At 35.5% G+C, this 21,563-nt stretch overlaps 1 protein-coding gene across 9 annotated transcripts in view; it reads right to left on the bottom strand.

Annotated features, from left to right (window-relative positions):
• TOR1AIP1 (torsin 1A interacting protein 1) overlaps positions 1–21,563 on the bottom strand; it is a 45,543-nt gene that overhangs the window by 15,198 nt on the left and 8,782 nt on the right. For 6 of the 9 annotated variants that reach the window (NM_001435071.1, NM_001435073.1, NM_001435077.1 and 3 more), the window contains exons 3-7: positions 20,720–20,779; positions 19,323–19,367; positions 4,099–4,140; positions 3,090–3,173; positions 1,059–1,115 (exon numbers count right to left, since the gene is read on the bottom strand). In NM_001435071.1, the coding sequence (NP_001422000.1) occupies positions 1,059–1,115; positions 3,090–3,173; positions 4,099–4,140; positions 19,323–19,367; positions 20,720–20,779 (288 nt within the window). Of the gene's footprint in view, positions 1–1,058; positions 1,116–3,089; positions 3,174–4,098; positions 4,141–18,490; positions 19,368–20,719; positions 20,780–21,563 lie in introns of those variants that run through there. The other 3 variants (NM_001435072.1, NM_001435076.1, NM_001080344.2) reach the window with 2 other exon arrangements.

Here is a 21,563-nt window from a genome sequence, read left to right as displayed (position 1 = left end):
TTCTTTATAAAAATAGTCTCATGGCTAGTCTCGTGGCTTCACTGGTGGCTCAGTGGTAAAGAATTTGCCTGTTAAGGCAGGAGATATGTGTTCAATCCCTGATCCAAGAAGATTCCACATTCCATGGAGCAACTAAGCCCATGTGTCACAACTATTAAGCCTGTGCTCTAGAGCCCAGCAGTGGCAACTACTGAAGCCCACGTACCCTAGAGCCCAGGCTTCACAACAAGAGAAGTCACTGCAGTGAGAAGCCTGCCACCACAACTGGAGAGTAGCCCCTGCTCTCTGCAACCAGAGAAAAGTCAGTGCAGCAATGAAGACTCAGCACAGCCATAAATAAATAAATAAAATGACATATATTAAAAAACATGTTTCTTTAAAAATATAAAAAGTCTCATTTTTAAAATGGCCATGTGGGAGGAAAACGAAGTCCTTGAAGATTTTACATTCCAGGATATTTTTGATTGATTATTCATTTGAATTTTGGGATTTTACTTAAAAATGGAAAAGAAAAAAACAGTGTAATTTCTGCTTAATCTAAGAAATACATACTCATTATAGATAATCTACAAAATATAGATAAAAGAAAATGAAAAACATCAACAACAGTTTTACTGTCCTGAACACATCATTATTAGCATCTTCATATTACCTCCCAATCTGTGTTACATTTTCTCAACATTTTATTATGAAAAATTTCAAAGTTGGAAGCAAGGCTGTAAGACTGTTATATACACACCAACTAATGTACCATGAACTTTACTATACCTGATTTATCAACAAATGTGTACTGCAAACAAGGACATTCAACAAGCCGCAGAAAGCAGTAGTTTTTTGTTTTTCTTTCATTCAAAAATCAAAGTTGAGTACAGAGGTGATTAACTCAAGAAGCAAATTCAAGATACAAGATGAGTTGTTTTTTTTTTTTTTTTAACATTCACTATACCCTCTTTCAACATTTTACACTAAACTGCAAAAGACAATCTTCAAAAATAAGAATAGCATTTGACCACAATCACATCTAGACTTTTAAGAGTGTAAATTATGGTTTTACCTACTTTGTGATGACTGCCAAAATGATTCTTTATATTGACTTGACGATCTGGTGGTTTGGTCTAAAAACAAAAAAGAAATATAGTATACTATAAAGCACATTTAACTTTCTAAGTGCACATTTACCAGAAAATAATGAATAATCAAAAGAGCAAAAATATTCAGATAAACCTCAGGGAATTCAACACTTGAATGTGAATGTATAATTTATTTAAAAAAATAGTTTCTAAAGGGTCATCATGTTATATCTGAAAAATTAATTATCTGTCTTTTCTTTTTAAAGATAAAAGTAAGATACAGAACATGGCAGGAGATAAAAGAAATAATGACACCTGTGAGTGGGGGAAAATCTTAAAAGTTTACAATAATGGATCTTCCTGGAATCATTACCATCCATTTTGCTTTAAATTTTTCTTGTAAATGATCAAGATGTTATATATTTTAGTCTTCCCTTCTTAAAAATCTTCATTTTTTTTTCATTTACAAGTAGAATTTATAACAAATTATGTTTAAAAGCAATCAGATTGCTATCTTGGGAGCAAAAGTACTTGACATCCAGGCAGTGGCTAAGTAGTTTTGCTAGTGTACTCCTATGAACTAAAAAACTTTTGAGCATCAATCTCCAAAATATATTTTAAATTTATATATAAGCATTACTAAAATAATATTAACTAATGTACATACTATAAAACAAACTAAAATAGACATTTTAAATGGATGAAATAAAAGCTGTAACACACTAAAATCTAATATTTCCCTTCTGCACTCCAGTGGATTTTCTCCCACCTCTGTGGTGACAACAGGCCCAGAAGAGAATCTAGAAACATCAGTATTCTTCCTAATATGCTTCACTTCTTTGTTCTTTAGCTCGAGTTTTCTTCTGCATGGGGTATATGTGGTTCAATAAGAATTTATTAGAATTCAAAAGCGATTACAGAGCCTGTGGTTTATGTGGTTCCAAAGAGTAGCCCTGGTGGCAATGGTATCGAGCTAGCGGCTATACGAATGGCTTACTCAGTCTCTCAGTTTTAGAGCATAGGTGTATGCATATAGGAAAACTAACAACAACTAACAGCAGCACGTAATTTGAGTGTTTACTATTTGCCAGGCACTCTGAGTAATTTAACCTCACAACAAACCAGTGAGGAAACTGAGGAACAGAAAAGTTAAGCAATTGCCTGAGGGCACAAAACCTATCAATAGTACTGGAAGAGTGAAACCCAGTGAAACTCAAGAGCCACGATCTTAACCACTATATTAGAGTCTTGCATATCTCCCTTGGGATTTATGTGTCAAGAAAGGATGGGGAAAAATGACAAAGGATGGGAAATATAAAGAATATCAAATGTCCATAAACTGGCTTCTGAGCTCATTTTGAAAGTAGAATGATTAAGTAAAACATAAACAAATTATAGAAATTCTCGAAAGGTGGGGAAGAGTAAATAGAGATTTAATTGTTAATGGGACTAACATATAAATAAAACTACTCATAAGTTACACTGTTTACAAATTTGATCGGCACTCTCATTAAGCCTCAAGCTGGCACTTCTTTTTCCTCAGTTGATTTTTTCCTTGAATAAACTTAAACATCAATTTTCGTGAACAATCAGAAACTGTTACTGCTAACTTGGTGTGAATTTGAACAATTCAGATAAAAGTAGTAATCTAAGTTTACCAAAACTTCCTAAAACCTAGCTAACACTCCTGACAGTATAGTGAGTCTATGCCAGTGTAATCAGTTTCTCTACCATAAAGTTTTTTAAAAACCACAAATAACTTTTTTTTTGGTGCAAAAAAATATGTTCCACAAATAACAAGGCAAGGTAGAAGTGATATGTTTGTTTAGATATTATATTACTAATCCAGATACATATGTGGAATCAGTAATTTTAATAAATGTTTAAAAGTACACTTTTTAAAAAGTAGTTTTAATACTTTAAAATATTTTTTAAAAAAGCAAATTCAGAGAATACTTTATACTCTACCTAGAACTACAGCTCCTAAGATAAGAGTCATAAAGCATAAAGCAATGTTACCTCCAGACTCAACAGAATCCCCGGATCTGACCTTAACAGTAACATCACTGTCAAAGCTGTCTTGATCATTTTCCTCAGTTTCCCCTAAAACAAAATAAAAACACACTATTATAGTCTTTATTCTATGTCTTAAAAAATCTGGATAAAAAAAAATAAAAACAATCTGACATTAAAATGAAGCCTTTTAAATAATCAGATATAGAACTGCTATTATACTTACTATCCTGAGTCACAAAGTTCTAAATAAGCTAAAATTGAGCTCATTTATTTCATGTTCTCTGAAGTACATAATTATATCCCAAATGAATATTCAGTAAGATTGTATTCTAAGGCTTTAGAGTAAAAAAGTAAACAAACGAACATTAAACAGAAGGAAAGTTTTACCTTATGGTGAGGAAAAGTACATACAATTAGTGTACAAATTCATACAAGATTAGCATATGCACTAATGTGTTTACATATATGTGTGTATGTTTGCAAAAAGGGTGTGTATATACATACACCCATACACAAACATTTCAGTATGCAGGGGACTAATCTCAGATTACGGTGAACCTAAAAGCAGACTAACCGATGGCTGATTCATGTTGAGGTTTGACAGAAAACAACAAAATTCTGTAAAGCAATTATATTTCAATTAAAAAATAAATAAATTTAAAAAAACACACTAAATTTTATGGTACTATTCAAATATAAGATTTGGAAAACTGGTTATTTTAATACCATAATCAAAGGCTAGAACATGACAGAAATGGAACATATTAGCTTTGCTTAAATTAATTTCAACATACAAAAGATGCTTAAAATATACATAAGAGCCATCATCACGCATTCTATCCTATTTTACCTGTTCATTTAACAGTTCAGATTTTAAGCATGAATATTTTTTTCTTGAAGAAAAAGGCCTTCTTTACTGTCCACTCTCTTAAATACCTACCACAATTGCTTCTAATCTTAACAACAACAAAAAGATTTAGAAAATACTGCATGGTATTTTAGGCGAAAATACCTTCTTCCAAGAAATTGACCTTCTGTTGGACACTGGCAGCTTCTAGAAAAGAGAAGCATACATGTTGTATATAACATCATAAGCCAAAATTCAGGAATAAATAAGAACATTTAATTTAGGAAAGTGAATATTACATCACACCAATTAAACTTTTTTTCCCCGTTAAATCATAAAAAAGAAAGGATTATTTCCCTTTACACTATATTTCAGAAATAAGTGTGCTACAAACTAGAATCAGAAACTTTGTTTCTTCAGAGAGGTCTATTTGTATTATAAAATGTAACCTGTGTTTGTAGAAAATGTGAAGCTCTATGTTGATAAATAGAGTCCCCTAGGTTGGTAAATAGGTTTACTGTATTCTCTTTCTCATATCTGCTAGATTTCTCATACTCCTTTGAAAAAGCCAACCACAAAAGCGGAGCTGAAAAACCAGTCTTTTAATGCACAGGTGTGTCTACAGAGATTGTAAGAAAGGTAAAGAAACGCTCCTAGTTCCAGCAGGTCCATATATACCACTATTCTCAAGTCAGAGAATTTGGACAAAGATAAATGAGTACAATGTGTCAAAGAAATGCAGTATTTTCACATGGGTTATTCTGATTTTTGGGGGTTTTTTTGGCCGTGTAGCTTGGCTTGTGGTATCTTAGTTCCCCAATCAGGGATTGAAGCTGAGGCCTTGGCAGTGGAAGAGCAGAGTCCCAACCACAGGGAATTTCCTGATTTTTTTTAAATAAAGGAACATATACCCAAATGTTAAGCATTGCACAATTGGGCTAAAATACTGCTGAATGATCATATGAGAATAGAATGAACCAGAATGAAAATTTGTTTCCTTTCAGATCTTCCTCTGTTGACTGTAACTCCTATTTGCTTTTCAAAAGAAAAAAGGATTGTATTGTAGAAGGCAACTACCAACAACCCATCGTACTATGAATGTGGAAATACTTTTTAAAAATCAGTTTAATTAGACTGGTATAACATCAATACTAGCCAAGCTACTTTTACTTGATAGTGCCAAGTGCAAATCGGCATTTGACAACATTTTTGCTATAAAAAAAATTAACTCTGAGAAAACTGCTAATAATACTATGCAATTCTTTCTTTGGGTTTCCCTAGTTGCTCAGCTGGTAAAGAATCTGCCTGCAATGCAGGAGACTCAGATTCAACTCCTGGGTCAAGGTCTCCTGGAGAAGTGTTAGGCTATCCACCCCCAGTATTCTTGGGCTTTCCCGGTGACTCAGAGGTAAAGAATCCACCTGCAGTGTGGGAGACTTGGGTTCAATCCCTGGGTCAGGAAGATCCCCTGAAGGAGGGCATGGCAACCCATTCCAGTATTCTTGCCTGAGAATCATGGACAGAGGAGCCTGGTGGGCTATTGTCCATGGGGTTGCAAAGAGTCGGACACGACTAAGCACAGCACAGCACAGGATTCTTTCTTTAGAAAGACTGTCTTTTCATTTTATCTTCTTTTTCCCAAGCAGAAAACTGGAAAGTCAAACTTGTTTTATCGTTATTCTATTAAAATGTTAATATTTCCATTCACATTAAAAGGTATTGCCCTCTTTGACATTGTATTTTCTAAATTCATAACCATTAACAGTACTTCTTTTTTATACAGCAGTTTTGCTTTATTCATTTATGCAACTATTTACAAAGCATACAAAAAATATTTTAAGAGCCAATGGTCACGTCTTAGTTATTTTAATAATAGTAATCCTTAATATCTTCATGTTGCTAGTTTTCAAAAAACTTCATGTGTTAATCTGATTCCCACAACATCATAAGAGATACTATCATAGGTAAGGCTCAAAGATATCAAGTGCCCTGTCTAAGGGTGTCAAGACCAACAAGTGAAAAAAAGGACTGGAATAGACTCTTCTGATTTCGAGTCTACTATTCTACCACTACATCAGCTTTGTTCATAATAATAGCACATAGTAAGCACTCAGTAATTTAAAAAATTTTATTTTTAAATTAATTTTTTATAGCAGTTGAAGATTCATGAAACTGGGGGAGGGAGAGAGATTGCCCATATGCTCCAGGCCTCTACACATGCATCGTCTTCCCCATTACCAACATTCCTATCACAGTGGCACATTTATTACACCTGATAAACCTACACAGATACATCATAACCCACCCAAAGACCGTAATTTACATTACAGCTCTTTTCTTTCTTTTTTCAGTTCTATCTTGATGCTGCACCTTCTATGGGTTTAGACAAATGTACAATGACATGTATAATACCATTATGGTATTATACAGAATATTTTCACTGTCCTAGAAATCTTCTGTGCCAGACTTATTCATTGCTCCCCCATCTCCTACCCCCAATCCTTGGCAATTACTGATCTTTTTACTGTCTCAAGAGTTTTGCGTTTTCCAGGATGCCATATAGTGAGAATCATACAGTATGCAGCCTTTTCAGATTAGTTTCTTTCACTCGGTAAGATACATTTAAGGTTCTTCCATGTCTCTTCATGACTTGATAGTTCTTAACACAATATTATCCCATTGTCTGGATGTTTATTTAGCCATTCACCTATGGAAAGATACCTTGGTTGCTTTTAAGGTTTGGCAATTATGAATAAAAAGGTGCCACACACGTGTACATGTTTGTGTGTGGACCTAAGTTTTCAACTCCTTTGGGTATATATCCAGGAGTGTGATTGCTGGGTTGCATACTAAGAGTATGTTTAGTTTTTTAAGAAACTATAAAAGTAACCTCAAAGGGGACCACCCTGCATTCCCACCAGCAACAAACAGGACTTTCTGTTGCTACATATTCATACCAGCATTTGGTATTAAGTGTATATGGCACCCCACTCCAGTACTCTTGCCTGGAAAATCCCATGGACGGAGGAGCCTGGTAGGCTGCAATCCATGGGGTCACGAAGAGTCGGACACTTACTGAGCGACTTCACTTTCACTTTTCACTTTCATGCATTAGAGAAGGAAATGGCAACCCACTCCAGTGTTCTTGCCTGGAGAATCCCAGGGACAGAGCAGCCTGGTGGGCTGCCGTCTATGGGGTCTCACGGAGTCGGACACGACTGAAGGGACTGGTGGTAGTGGTGGTAGTAGTAGTAGTAGTAGTATCTCATTGTTTTCAATTGCATTTCCCTGATGACACACAATGGAGAGCATCTTTACCTATGTTTGCCATCTAACTTCTTTGGTGAGGTATCTATTATGCTCTTTGACCCATTTTTAAATTGTTTTCTTACTGTTGAGTTTTGAGAGTTCTTTGTATATTTTGGATAACAGTACTTTCTCAAATACGTCACTTGCAAATATTTGCTTCCAATCTATAGCTTACCTTCTCATTCCCTTGACACTGTCTTTTGCTGAGCAGAAGTTTTTAATTCTAACAAAATTTGGCCTATCAATTATTTCTCTCATGGATTCTGCTTTTGGTTTATACCTAAGAAGGCATCACCAAATCCAAGATCATCTAGGTTTTCTTCTATGTAATCTACAAGTTTTATAGCTTTCTGCTTACGTTTGGGTCTATGATCTATTTTGAGTTAATTTTTGTGATAGGTGTTAAGGTCTATGTGCAGATTCTTTTTTTTTTCTTCATGTAGATGTCCAGTTGTTTCGGTATCATCTGTTGAAAAGACTCTCTGTTCCATTACATTGCCTTCACTCCTTTGTCAAAGATCAGTTGACTATATATGGCTCTACCTATGGGTCTGTACTCTACTCCAATGATGTATTTGTTTACTGTTTTGACAATACCACATTGTCTCAGTTATTCTAGCTTTAGGTTTAGTTTAGCTTGGAGTTCTGTCCTACTTTATTCTTCCAGTATTCTGTTAGTTACTTGGGGTCTTTTGTTTCTCCACATAAACTTTAGGGCTGATTTGTTGATATCCGTGAGTTAACTTGCTGGGATTTTGTTCAGTGTTGCATTGAAGCTACTGATTAAGTTGGGAAGAAATGACATCTTGACAACATTGGGTCCTCCTATCCATAAACATGGAACATCTCCCCATTTACTTAGTAATTCTTTTATTTTACTCATCAAGTTTTGTATTTTTTAAAAATATAGTTCTTATATATATTTTGTTAGACTTATATCTAAGTATTACATTGTGGGATATGCTAATGATAATTATATTGTTTTTATTTTCAAATATATCGTTCATTGCTGGTGTGTAAGACATTGCTTGACTTTTGTGTATTAACCTTGTATCCTACAAACTTGCATGACTGCTTGTAAGTGCCAGGAGGTTTTTGGTCCATTCTTTTGGATTTTCTACATAGACAGTCATATCATCTGTGAATAAAGACAGTTTTAGTTCTTCCTTCTCAATCTCTATACCTTTTATTTCCTTTTCTCTTACTGCACTAGCTAGAACTTCCAGCCTGATATTTCAAAGTGGTGAGCAAAGTCATCTTTGCCTTGTACCTGAGGTTAGTACAAAAGGTTCCAGTTCCTTACCATTATACATGATGTTAGCTGTAGTTGCTGCAGATAGTCTTTATCAAGTTGAGACAGTTTACCTCTATTCCTAATTTTTTATCATGAGTGGGTGTTGGACTCTATCAAATGCTTTTTTCTGCATCTATTGATATTATTGTATGATTTTTCTTTACTCTGTTAATGATTATATGAGTTGATTTTCAAATGTTAAATCAGGCTTTGAACACCTGGAATAAATCCTATTTGGTTGTAGTGTATTCTTCTTGTACTTTCAGTGTCTGTGTTCATGAGAAATATTAGTCTGTAGTTTGTAAAACAGTTTCAAATATTTAAGTAACACTGATCTATAAGTTTCATGCATACAGCATTACATATCTACATCTATGTGCTCACAGTCAAATATTTTATCCCCCTTTACCTACTTCCCCTTCCCCATTGTTCTTTCCCTTTTGATAATCAATACTTTGTTTTCTATATCTACATGCTTACTTTTGTTTGGTTTGTTCACTTATTTTAAATATTAGCTTTTTATATTCTACATATGAATGAAATCACATGTATGTCTTCCTCCGACTTATCTTACTTAGCATCATGCCCTCAAGATCCATACACGTTGTCACAAATGGCAAAATGCCATCTGTTTATTACTGAGTTATATTACACTGTATATATGTTATATATATGTGTCTGTGTATGTATATATATACATCACATCTTCTTTATTCACTTATCTGTTGATAGGCACTTGGGTTGTTTCCATATCTTGGATACTGTACGTAATGCTGTGATGATCATGGAGGTAAGCGGTGATGCAGATATCACTTCAGATTAGTATCTTCATATGCTTTGGATAAATGCCCAGGAGTGGGAAAGCTGGATCATATGGTAGTTCTATTCTTAATTTTTTGAGGAATTTTCATACAGTCTTCCAGTCACTGTATCAATTTACATTTCCACCAATAATGTATGGAGTCCCTTTTTTCTACATCCTTGCCAACACTTGCTTTATCTCTCCTTTTTTGAGAATTCTGACACGTGTGAGGTGATATCTCACTGTGATTTTGATTTGCATTTCCTTAATAACCAGTTATGAACATTTTTTCATGAATCTATTAGCCATCTGTATGTCTCTTAGAAAAAAACATCTATTCAGCTCCTCTGTCCAATTTTTAACCAGGTTGTTTGGGGTTTTTTAATTTTTGAGTTGTATGAGATCTTCATATATTTTTGATATTAACCCCATATTTGATATATCATTTGCAAAAACTTTCTCCCATTCAGTAGGTTATTTTTTCATTCTCTCAATGGTTTCCTTTGCTGTGCACAGGTCTCTTAGTTTGATGTAATCTCACTTGTTAAATTTTGCACTTGTCTCATCATTGACCCAATAGTTGTTCAAACAGTTTCCATATCTGTGACTTTTCCAGTTTTCTTCTTGTAGTTGAATTCCAGTTTCATTCCACTGTGATCAGAGAGGATGCATATGATTTCAATCTTCTTAAACTTACTGAGACTAGTTTTATGCCACAACATATTGTCTATCTTTGAGAAAGCTCTGTGTTCACTTGAGAAGAAAGCATATTCTGCTGCATTTGGACGGAATGTTCTTTAAAAATCTATCAAATCAATCTGGTCTAATGTTTAATTTAAAGTCAGTGTTTCCTTGTTGAATTTCATCTGAAAGATATACTCATTGATGAAAGTGAGGTGTTATGCCCTATTATTATTATGTTGCTGTCGCTTTCTCCCTTTAGGTCTGCTAACAATTGCTTTAATACACTTTGGTGTGCCTATGTTAGATGCAAATATGATAATCATTGTAGTGTCTTCTTGATGGGTTGTCTCATTACTATATACTGTTCATTTTTACATCTTGCTACCTTTTTTGGCTCGAAGTCTATTTTTCCAGATATGAGTATGGAGATAGCTTTCTTTTGGCTGCTATTTGCTTCATGTATTATCTTCCATGCCTTTACTTCTAGCCTATGTTTAGAGTTCTAGCCTCTTTAGAGCCGAGGTCTAGAGGCAACATGTACTTGTTTTTCAACCCATCCAGCCACTCTGTGTCTTTTGACTGGTGAGTACAATCCATTTATATTTATGGTGATTACTGAGAGATAAGGACAGTACTACTATTATATATTTTTTTTTCCTGGTTGATCTATATCTTCATTGTTTCTCCTTGTATTTCTGTTGCCATTCTGGTTTGGTGATTTTCTAAGATATTTTCCACAAGTTCCTCTCATGTTTTGTGTCTCTGCTTAATGTTTATCCTAAGTTTTGCATGAAATATCTCAGTTAAAATAGTCCATTTTCTGTTGATAGCATCTTATCTTCATTCACCTATACAAGTTCTGTCCTTTTCCTCTTTTCCTTTTATGTTTTTGTTGTCTTAAATTATCCCTTTTAAAGTTGTGAGTCTGTTATCAAAGTGAGATAGCTCTATTTATTCTTCTTTTTTCTCCCTTTAATCTTTATGTGATAAAAGATGGTTTAAAAACCTTTTTTGATAGACAGTTGTAATTTTCTGGCTCTACTTATCTACTTATCTGCTCAAAGTTTTGCACATTTTGGCCACTTTGTTTCTGGCTGAAGATCCCCTTTCAATATATTTTGCAAGGCATGTTTAGTGTTGATGAACTCCATCAGTTTTTGTCTGGGAGAGTCTTTTTCTCCTTTATATCTGAATGGTAACTTTGGTGGATAGAGTATTCTTTTGTGACAGTTTCTATTTTTCAGTATTTTGAAAATGTCATTCTATTCCTTCTTGGCCTATAGGGTTTCTGCTGAGAAATTCACCAATAGCCTAATGAGGGTTCCTTTGTAGGTCACCATTTTTTCTCTGGCTGCCTTTAAAATACTGTTACTGAATTTTGAGTATTTAGGACTCCTTCATTTTTAAAACATCTTATTTCTCTTTTCTCATCTACTTGTATCACTTCTAGATTTCTATCTAGACGTCACTACCTCTCTCTTCATTACTTTGACATTACTTTGCCAACAAAGGTCTGTCTAGTCAAAGTTGTGGTTTTTCCAGTTGTCATGTATGGATGTGAGAACTGGACTATAAAGAAAGCTGAGTGCTGAAGAATTGATGCTTTGGAACTGTGGTATTGGAGAAGACTCTTGAGAGTCCCTTGGACTGCAAGGCAATCAAACCAGTTAATCTTAAAGGAAATCAGTCCTGAATATTCATTGGAAGGACTGACGCTGAAGCTCAAACTCCAATACTTTGGCCACCCTGATGCAAAGAACTGACTCATTTGAAAAGACTCTGATGCTGGGAAAGATTGAAGGTGGGAGGAGAATGGGACGATGGAGGATGAGATGGTTGGATGGCATCATCGACGTGATGGACATGAATTTGAGCAAGCTCTGGGAGTTGGCGATGGATAGGGAGGCCTGGCGTGCTGCAGTCCATAGGGTTGCAAAGAGTCGGACACGACTGAGCAACTGAACTGAACTCTCTCTTCATGTGGTCTGCTCTCATTCTAATGAATTCATCTTATTTATTGTGTTCTTTAGGTCCAGAATTTGTTTCAGAATTTTAATGTCTTGGTAAGGTAGTCTTTCTGCCATTAGTTTTATCAGTGAGCTCATTAAACTAAGTTTTATTATATCTTTGAGTATCTTTGAGTATTATATCTTTATTATATCTTTGAGTATCTTCATGATAACTTTTTAATTCTCTAACAGATTACAATATTTCATGACTTTTTGTTTTTGGAGATCTGTTATTTTCTTTTTGTGGTATACTGTTACTGTGGTTCTTCGTGTTGTTTGATGATGAACTGTTACTCTGTAAGCACATTTGATATTAAATGATAGGTTAGCAGTTAAGACTCCTTTGTTTTCCAGTTGGTGGCACTATCACATGGGTTTTGTTTTTCTTACCTGAGCTGCCACTGGTTACATCTATCTGAATGGCATTTTACAGACTCCACATTCTCTGTAAGAGGTGTGACTGTGCCTTTGTTGTAGTTTTTTTGTGCCACCAGGGTCATAGCTCCTTGCTTGTGCTAGAGCCTTTGTCATCACCAGGATGGTGGGCTCTTTCCATTCCTTGCATCTGGGATCCCCGGAGACACAAGCTCCATCATGAGGGAAGATGATGGAGGGGGCAGAGGGACTGGAGTCACACAGACAACTCTACCTTGTCTGTTATAAGGTTTGCAGGCTCTGCCACTGTGAATGGGAGGTGATGTGGATGTGGGCACCTCAGCAGCTATTGAGGTGCTGCTATTTGGGGTTTTTGGGATCCCAGGCCCCACTGCTGCCGTCGACCAGTTACTTGTGGCCTTGGGTGCCAGGCTGGTTGGTTCGCTCGAGTCATGCGTATAGCCTTTCTTGCTGTTTCTGGGTTCTCTGTCTCTGGGCTCTGCTGTTCCCATCAATGGACCCAAATCGCAGCCCCATTTCCACTATTACCTCAGTTCCCCTTCCACTAAGTGTTACATTTCACCCATCTGTAGATGCACAGATGTGTGGAACTCTCCAGCATCCTGTTGCTTTTAGCAGAGACATCTTTGTTAAGCTGTGGATTTTTCACTGGTTATGGAGTGAAGGGAAGACAAAGGTGGATGTTTCACACTGCTGTGTTTCTGACGCTGGTGGTCTATAGTTTTTTCTACTGTTTTTGTCTGGTTTTGGTATCAGCATAATGCTGGCCTCACAGAATGAGTTAGAAAGTACTTCCTCTGCTTCCATTCTCCAAGAGACTGTAGAGAATTGGCATAATTTCTTCCTTAAATGTTTGATAGAATTCACTAAGAAACTCACTTGGGTTTCATGCTTTCTATTTTGGAAGGTTATTAATTGTTGATTCAATTTATTTAAGAGATATAGAGCTATTCAGATCACCTATTTCGAGTGAGTTTTGGCAGATTATATCTTTCAAGGAATCAGTTACATCTCATCTAGGTTATCAAATTGGTGGGCATAAAGTTGTTCATAATATTCCCATGTTATCCTTTTAATTTCCATAGGATATACAGTGTCCCCTCTTTAATTACTGACATTAGTAACTTGCATCCTACCTTTTATTCCCCTCCATTTTTTTTCCTTCTTTCTTTTTCTTTTTTTCTTAGTTAACTTGGGCAGAGGCTACACCTTTGAAGGATAGGTTTGCATGGTACAATATTCCAGGTTGGTGGGTTTTTTTCTTTGAACACTTTAAATCTTTTACTCTGATCTCTTCTTGCTTGCATGCTTTCTGAGATGTTAGATGTAATTCTGACCTTTATTCCTTTACAGGTCACGTGTTGTCTTCCTCAGGCTTTGTTTAGGTTTCTTTTTTTTTTTTTTTTGACTTTTGACTTTCTGTGGCTTAACAAAGATATGCCTAAGGGCATTTTTATTTTTGGCATTTATCTTTCTTGGTGTTTGTGAGATTACTGGATCTGAGTTTAGTGTTTGACATTAACCTGGGAAATTCTTAGTCATTACTGGGCTTCCCAGGCGGCTCAAGTGGCAAAGAATCCACCTGGCAATGCAGACGCACTGGATGCAGGTTCAATCCCGCAGATCAGGAAGACACCCTGGAGGAAGAAATGGCAACCACTCGAGTATTCTTGCCTAAATCCCAAGGACAGAGGAGCCTGGCAGGCAATAGTTCATGGGGTAGCCAAGAGTCGGATGCAACTGAGCACACAGTCATTAATATTTCAAACATTTTCTCTGTTCCTTTCTTCTCTGTTATTCACTGTATGCATACGTTATACCTTTTGTAGCTTTTGCACAGTCTAGCATATTCTGTATTATTTAGTCATTGTTCTCTTTGCTTTTTGGTTTTTAAGGATTCTGTTTTTTAAATTGAGATATAACTGATATTTAACATTGTGTATATGTAAGGTATATAATGTGTTGATTTGATACATTTACATATTGCTGTATTATTATCATCATAGCACTAGCTAATAAATCATATCATATATTATCATTTCTTTGAGAATGCTATTGATATTCTATTGCTAGAGAGTCTAAGCCACGTCCACTCCAATAAGCCCATCAAGATTCTTCATTTCTGTTAGTGTTTTTTTATCTGCAGCATTTGACTCTTAGGATTTCTACTTCTTTGCTGACATTGTTCATCTATTCTTGCATGTAGCCTACTTTATCCATTAGAGTCTGCACCATATTAATCATAGTCGTTTTAAATTCCTGATCTGATAATTCTAACATCCATGCCATATCTGGTTGATACTGCTCTATCTTTTCAAACTGCTTTTTTGCATTTTGTCATGTTTTATAATTTTTTCTTGATATACTGGGTAAAAAGAATACTGCTGTAAATAGGTCTTTAGTAAAGTGGTGGTAAGGTGTTCAGCGAGGGGCAGTATCCTGGGAGAAGGGAAATATCTTCCAGCTCTAGGTGTCCACTTTTTAGTAAGCTCATGCCTCAAGACCATGAACTTCACAACAGTTCAAAGATTTTCCCCTTCCTGTTTAGGTGAAATAGAGAGCTCAGAATTGTCTGGAGTTGGGTTTATTTCCCATCTCTCAAGTCAGCTGGGCTTTGATATAGTAGGTTCAGTTCGGTTCAGTTCAGCCACTCAGCTGTGTCCAACTCTTTGCAACCCCATGAACCGCAGCACACCAGGCCTCCATGTCCATCACCAACTCCCGGAGTTCACCCAAACTCATGTCCATTGAGTTGGTGATGCCATCCACTCATCTCATCCTCTGTCGTTCCCTTCTTCTCCTGCCCTCAATCTTTCCCAGCATCAGGGTCTTTTCCAGTGAGTCAACTCTTCACATCAGGTGGCCAAAGGACTGGAGTTTCAGCTTCAGCATCAGTCCTTCCAACGAACACCCAGGACTGATCTCCTTTAGGATAGACTGGTTGGATCTCCTTGCAGTCCAAGGAACTCTCAAGAGTCTTCTCTAACACCACAGTTCAAAAGCATCAATTCTTCGGCGCTCAGCTTTCTTCATAGTCCAACTCTCACATCCATACATGACCACTGGAAAAACCATAGCCTTGACTAGACGGACAGGCTCCAGTTAAGGAGATTTCCTTGAGGGCTTGTCTTGTTAAGAACAGAATATCCTGACATGTTTCAAAATGCTGCCTTTCTCCCTCTACCTTGCAGAAGTATGAAGAGATTTTTTTTTTTTTTAATGTGAGCCTGGCTGAGCCTCTGGAGGTAAATTTCACAACACAGTAGGGGCCCGCCATAGACTGGGTCCTGTTGAAATTTTTTAACTCTTCAGACTTGTCCACACAGAACATCCAACAATTCATTAACTGCAGTTCAGGTTTTCCTACCCTGCACTACCTCCCGCAGAGGCTTCCACTTGTGAGTCTCGGCTCCAGCAAGCTATGACTTCCTGTATTTGCCCATTTCTCCAACCTTGGGGGCAGTGATTTGACCTGTGTCATTTCCTCTCTTATGGATCTAAGAAGAGTTGTTGATTTTTCAGTTGTCAGTTTTTGACTTGTTATTAGGCTAAAGTGTTGACTTCCAAACTCCTTACATGTGGAACCTTTTAAAAAGTCTCCGTCAGTAATTTTTTGAGTAAATGAATGAATGCGGGGAAAGCTGAAAAGTGAATTCTTTCTAAAATGAGAGGTTTCAACAATACCTAAATGTAATACAGTAGCTTTGTTAAAATCACATTTATATTGAGGCATTATGTTTTATATAGTTCAAAAATTATTTGTTGTAGCAAAATTTAAGGCTGAACTGATTTTTGAATCTGTATTAATGGAAATAAAAGTATGTTGAAAATTTACATTCATTCACCAAACTATCAGAAAAAACAAATAGTACAGTAATCCCTCTTTTTTCATCCTGATAAAATATATTTCCACAATACTTTTGCAAATCTGTGTCAATTGTCTAGAGCAAATTAACTAATAATCAATCCTTCCTATACCAGGTTGCCTACAGTTCAATCTCCCTTCTTTCAGTTTATGTTAGTTATGTCAATTAGTTTTAATTAGCACAATGAAGGATTTAGAAATATTTTTAAATCAGCTTCTATAAGGGAGTTCTGCACTTACTTTTAATACTTTTAATATGAAGTATTAAATAAATCATGGATTTAATCTATTTTTGAACACTTTTAAGACTTTTAATATAGGGTCTAAAAATCCTTTCTTTAGAATTCCATGTTCCTAACAGTAAATATTTATCAGCACTATGTAAGACATAAATAATAATTTGTCAAGCAAGGCTATCATGGTAACATCATTAAAAACAAAATCAGTATTATTTTGTGCCTTATAATCCAGCAGTATTTTATGAATTAAGACACCTTAAACAATAATACATTTTATATAGTTGACACATACTCTTCACTGTAATAGGCTTTTGTCCTGGTTATATACACATTTTAAAACATAGTTCTCACTCTAGAAACCCAAGTCTACCAACTGAGAATGTCATTCTGAAAATCATTTACCACAAAATAGTTCAAGGAGCTGCAGTTACTCTGAGTGTTGTTTCTAACGTAGAAGAGTTTCTCACATTGCCTGAACTGTAAACGTAAAAGAGTGACGTTCTATTACAAGACAAACTGTAGTATTTATAACTCTCCTTCTCATTTTGCCTGTTCTGCATCCTTCAAAATTCTAATGCCATCGCCATTAAACCTTCCTGACCTCTTCCACAGAGTAGGGCTCTTCTCTACCATATGCATATACCACTATGTTAATGCTTATAACAATTTTTTTACCCAAGCGGCAAAGAATGTATAGATAAATATCCAAATACAATTTGATGATGAATCAGCAGTATCTATGACTATATAGCTTTTAATTTCATTTCCCTCTTTTGTCATTCAGCTTCCTTTATTCTAAACTTCTTGGCTGCTACATGGGGGAAGTTAAAGCATTAAAAAAAAAATTTTTTTTTTTAAAGTATTACTCTTTCCTACACACATGTGAAAACTTTCAAGACATTAGAATTCTATTTGGAGCAATAATATCCTAACCAAAAAAAGGTTATTTAAAAAAAATTACAAAGGCTGTGGCTTTTAGACAAATAGCAGTAATTAAATGTGCTATTAAGGAGATGTCATGTTTCTAACAGTTTCAACCAATTAGGAAAAGGTACTTTCAGAAGTTTAAGGTCTTTCTGTTTGTTATAAAAAACAGATCACTTAAAACCACCTCCTCTGGTGAACATCAACCATTATCTGTATCACTTCCTGTTCACTTTCTTTTGTCTGGTCAGTTTTAAAGAAAAATACAAAGTCCCAGGATATTTCTACTATAGGCTTTCTTATTCCAAGAGATTTATGGAATGTGTTGGTGTGAGGCGTGAAGGGTATTCAAGGAAATACAAACTTCATAATTGTGTTATGTCTGGGGACAAAGGCATGAAGATTCAAAAGTGAGACGATCATGCTTTTTCAAAGAGAAGACAGGAGTCACTGTGTCTCCTTTTTGTGTTGTCAGTAAAACCTAGTGTGGAATGTTCAATCTATGTGTGGACATATATCTATGTCCAGGCAGTTATTTAACTCTCTGAATTTATTCTTAAAACAAATGATAATTTAGGTGATTTGCTGTCTTTAGGTCTGCCATTAATGCAATTAGAGATGGGTAAACTTTCTCCATCAAGGACCAAATAGTAAATATTTTAGGCTTCTCTAGCCACATAAGGTCTCTGTCATATGCGTGTGTATACATATATATATTTATTCCACAAAATGTAAAAATTTTTCTTAGCTTACCGGCTGTATAAAAACAAGACCACATGTCAGGTTTTACTCAGAGGCTGTACTCTGGGGATCCCCGGTATAGATACCTTACTATTCAATGCCAATTATGCTTTGGAGAACAAGAGAGTGGCGCAGCAAGAAGAGAATAAAGAATAGTCTGGAAATATCACAAATGTTCAAGCTCCATGAACAGCCATTTTATACATTTCAAGATTTACTAGCATTACTATTGGGGAAAAAAAAAGGGGTGTCATTCTTTATTGATCTCACAGAAATTTCCTTTAAGCTGGAAAGTACTTTTTGTAAAGTTAGTTTTTATTATAAAGTACTTACAGAAATAATTTCTAAATCTAGCATAGAAAGAACAGAAAAGTATTAGATTATTTCATCTACAAGTTTGCTTCTATTTAAGACTCTATGACTTAAAAAAAAAATCCTTTTTTAAGTTTTTACATAGAGCATTTGAGAAGCTGGTAGGTAAAAGTACAAATGATAAGCTGCATACTACAAGGATCATTTTCAGTACCCAGACACTATAAATTCTGAAGTCTCTAAAAAAAATTGAGCTTAAGTGGAAGACAAATTTAAACCAAGCTGCAACTATTTATAAAGAAAAATGAAGCTTCTCTCCTTTGACTCATCTCCAAATTTAGAAAATTTGTAACTTAAGACTAAGTCCAACCACAATCAATGTAAGTTCACTTAAAGCCACAGATCTTGGTAGCTCAAGTCCTATATCAAGGCAAATCCTGAAAAGAATATAAACCACTTCAACAAACATGGCAAAGGACACAACTTACTACAGAAAAATTTCCAATTCACTTTCTAAAGCAAGAAAAAACTTAATTGGTAAGTTGTTATCTTTTTTCTCGCGATAGTGTTAACAACTGCTAATAAAAACTAAAATATAGGTTATGCATTTTCTTACGTGAACTTAATAATATAACAAAGAACATAATTTCAGAGAATAAAAACCAAGGCTATTGGTCATAAAGACACTGTCCCTCAAGCTGAAATAATGAACAAAGTAATATTTTCAAGCCAGTGACCAAATGAAAGTACTCCTGTATTCTACTGCTAATTTGAAGCCTCAAAGAGAACCTATAAGAATTAGAGATAAACAAACCTAATTCACTCATTTTAGCATTTCCATTTGTTTTGTGTGCCGAATCTGTAAGAGAGATAGCAACAAAATGATTAGTGCTTAAAAGGAAATGCATCATATGGTTCTTTACCACAGGTTCATCATCAAAACCTTAACAGATTTTTATCACTTAAAAGGACAGTCATTTATCAGAAAAAAAAAACAAAAAAACAACCTAACTCTTTTTAAAAGAGAATAACTGAGAAGTAGAAACCTCATGTGAAGGTAAATGTTTCCTTTTTTAGTTCCCACAATAAAGCACCCTTATGGGCTGGGAAACTCTAAAAATGAAGTAGATCTCTTGGAATGACATTCCTAGTTTTCTTTCATAGTCATGAAATCAATTTAAGGGCAATACTCTTCTACGGTCTTAAAGTGAAAGTTGTTCAGTCATGTCCAACTCTTTGTGACCCCATGACTATACAGTCCATGGAATTCTCCAGGCAGGATACTGGAGTGGGTAGCCTTTCCCTTCTCCAGGGGATCTTTCCATCCCAGGGATCAAACCCAGGTCTTCTGCATAGAAGGCGAATTCTTTACCAGCTGAGCCACAAGGGAAGAAATGCCGTTAAGGCAGGAAAAATTTATAGCCCTGAGCCACAAAGCCTCAGTCTTCAATTTTTTATTAGCATTATACTGGGAAGAATAAAAAGTCCCTGACATTAATTTAAAACCATTTTGCTAACAAAAAGAATCATAGCAACATACAAGGACACAACCCCTAAAAAAGAATGAAGAAATTATTTTATACACTTATATGGAAGGATGTCTCAATATATTTTAAGTAAAATCAACAGTAACAAGGTACAGAAAAGAGTAATTATTGGGCTAAAATGTGGGTTAAAAAAGACAGGAAAGGATGATTTATACATGAATTCCCTTATATCTCCATAAAATATCTCTGGAAGACTGCCTAAGAAACTGACAACACTGGTTGCTTAAGGAAACTGGGTGGACAAACAACGAAGGGAGCTGGGAGACTTTCCATCGAATATTTATAGAAATTTTGAATTTTGAACTATATAAATACATGTTCCTGCTGCTGCTAAGTCGCTTCAGTCATGTCCGACTCTGTGCGACCCCATAGACGGCAGCCCGCCAGGCTCCCCCGTCCCTGGGATTCTCCAGGCAAGAACACTGGAGTGGGTTGCCATTTCCTTCTCCAATGCGTGAAAGTGAAAAGTGAAAGTGAAGTCGCTTCAGTCATGTCTGACTCTTAGTGACCCCATGGACTGCAGCCTACCAGGCTCCTCCATCCATGGGATTTTCCAGGCAAGAGTACTGGAGTGGGGTGCCATTGCCTTCTCCAATAAATACATGTTAAGTACCCTATTTAAAAATATGAGAAAGCTGAACCAACAGACAAAACAATCTCTTACCAGATCTTGAGCTTCTTAGAGGAGGTCTACGCAGGCTGATTAGAGGATCTTCACTCATCACTAATATGGGAAGAGAAAAAAATAAAATACATATATAAAATTCGAACATATTCGATTTATTATACAATCACCTATTTAGGCAGCAAAGTTTTTTTCTGAGCTCTCCATTATGCTAAGTATGGGAATACAATAATGAACTAGAGAAAGGTTTGCTGCCATGAAAAACATATGGGTTTGATGTAAAATTTGGCAGTTTTTCTCACCAGACCATATTTGTATAAAAAGAAAGGAACATCAAATAAAACTTCTAAATGTCTCAATTAAGAACCAAAATCTGTACCGTAGCACCAACTCAATTATCTATTCCATTGTGGCATACCCTCACTGTGGATTATTTATGTTAAACTTTGATTTGAAGGTTAACTTCCTAAGAGATAATACATTCCCTCCAATTATTTAACCCTGTGTGTTTCAGCAAATACAAGCTCTAATTTAAAAAAATATGTTATCGTTAGCCATAATTTATTTCAGACTGTCTACAGTTCAATGGCACAGGGTTAATGAGGAAGCCAATCCCATTAAATAATAAGTTAATGTTGGCCTAGAAATCCAAGGTGTATGTCCTCAAAGAGCCTCGCACAACATAATATAAAACCCAATCTATATTTAAATTTGGATTATATTACACTTAGTTTCATTTGTATCTATAAAAAAAGCAGTATGTTTGGCTTTGCGTGAGAAGTGCAAAAACCATGCTCTGAACCAGCTATCACTGACCCCTCTCCACTATATTGGCTGCCTATGTTTGTTCTCATAAAACTGACTTAACCCCATTTCCTCTTCA

The sequence above is a fragment of the Bos taurus genome, chromosome 16, assembly GCF_002263795.3.
Source record: "Bos taurus isolate L1 Dominette 01449 registration number 42190680 breed Hereford chromosome 16, ARS-UCD2.0, whole genome shotgun sequence".
In the NCBI taxonomy this organism is placed as follows: Eukaryota; Metazoa; Chordata; class Mammalia; order Artiodactyla; family Bovidae; genus Bos; species Bos taurus.
This window is presented reverse-complemented; position numbering and strand designations above follow the sequence as displayed.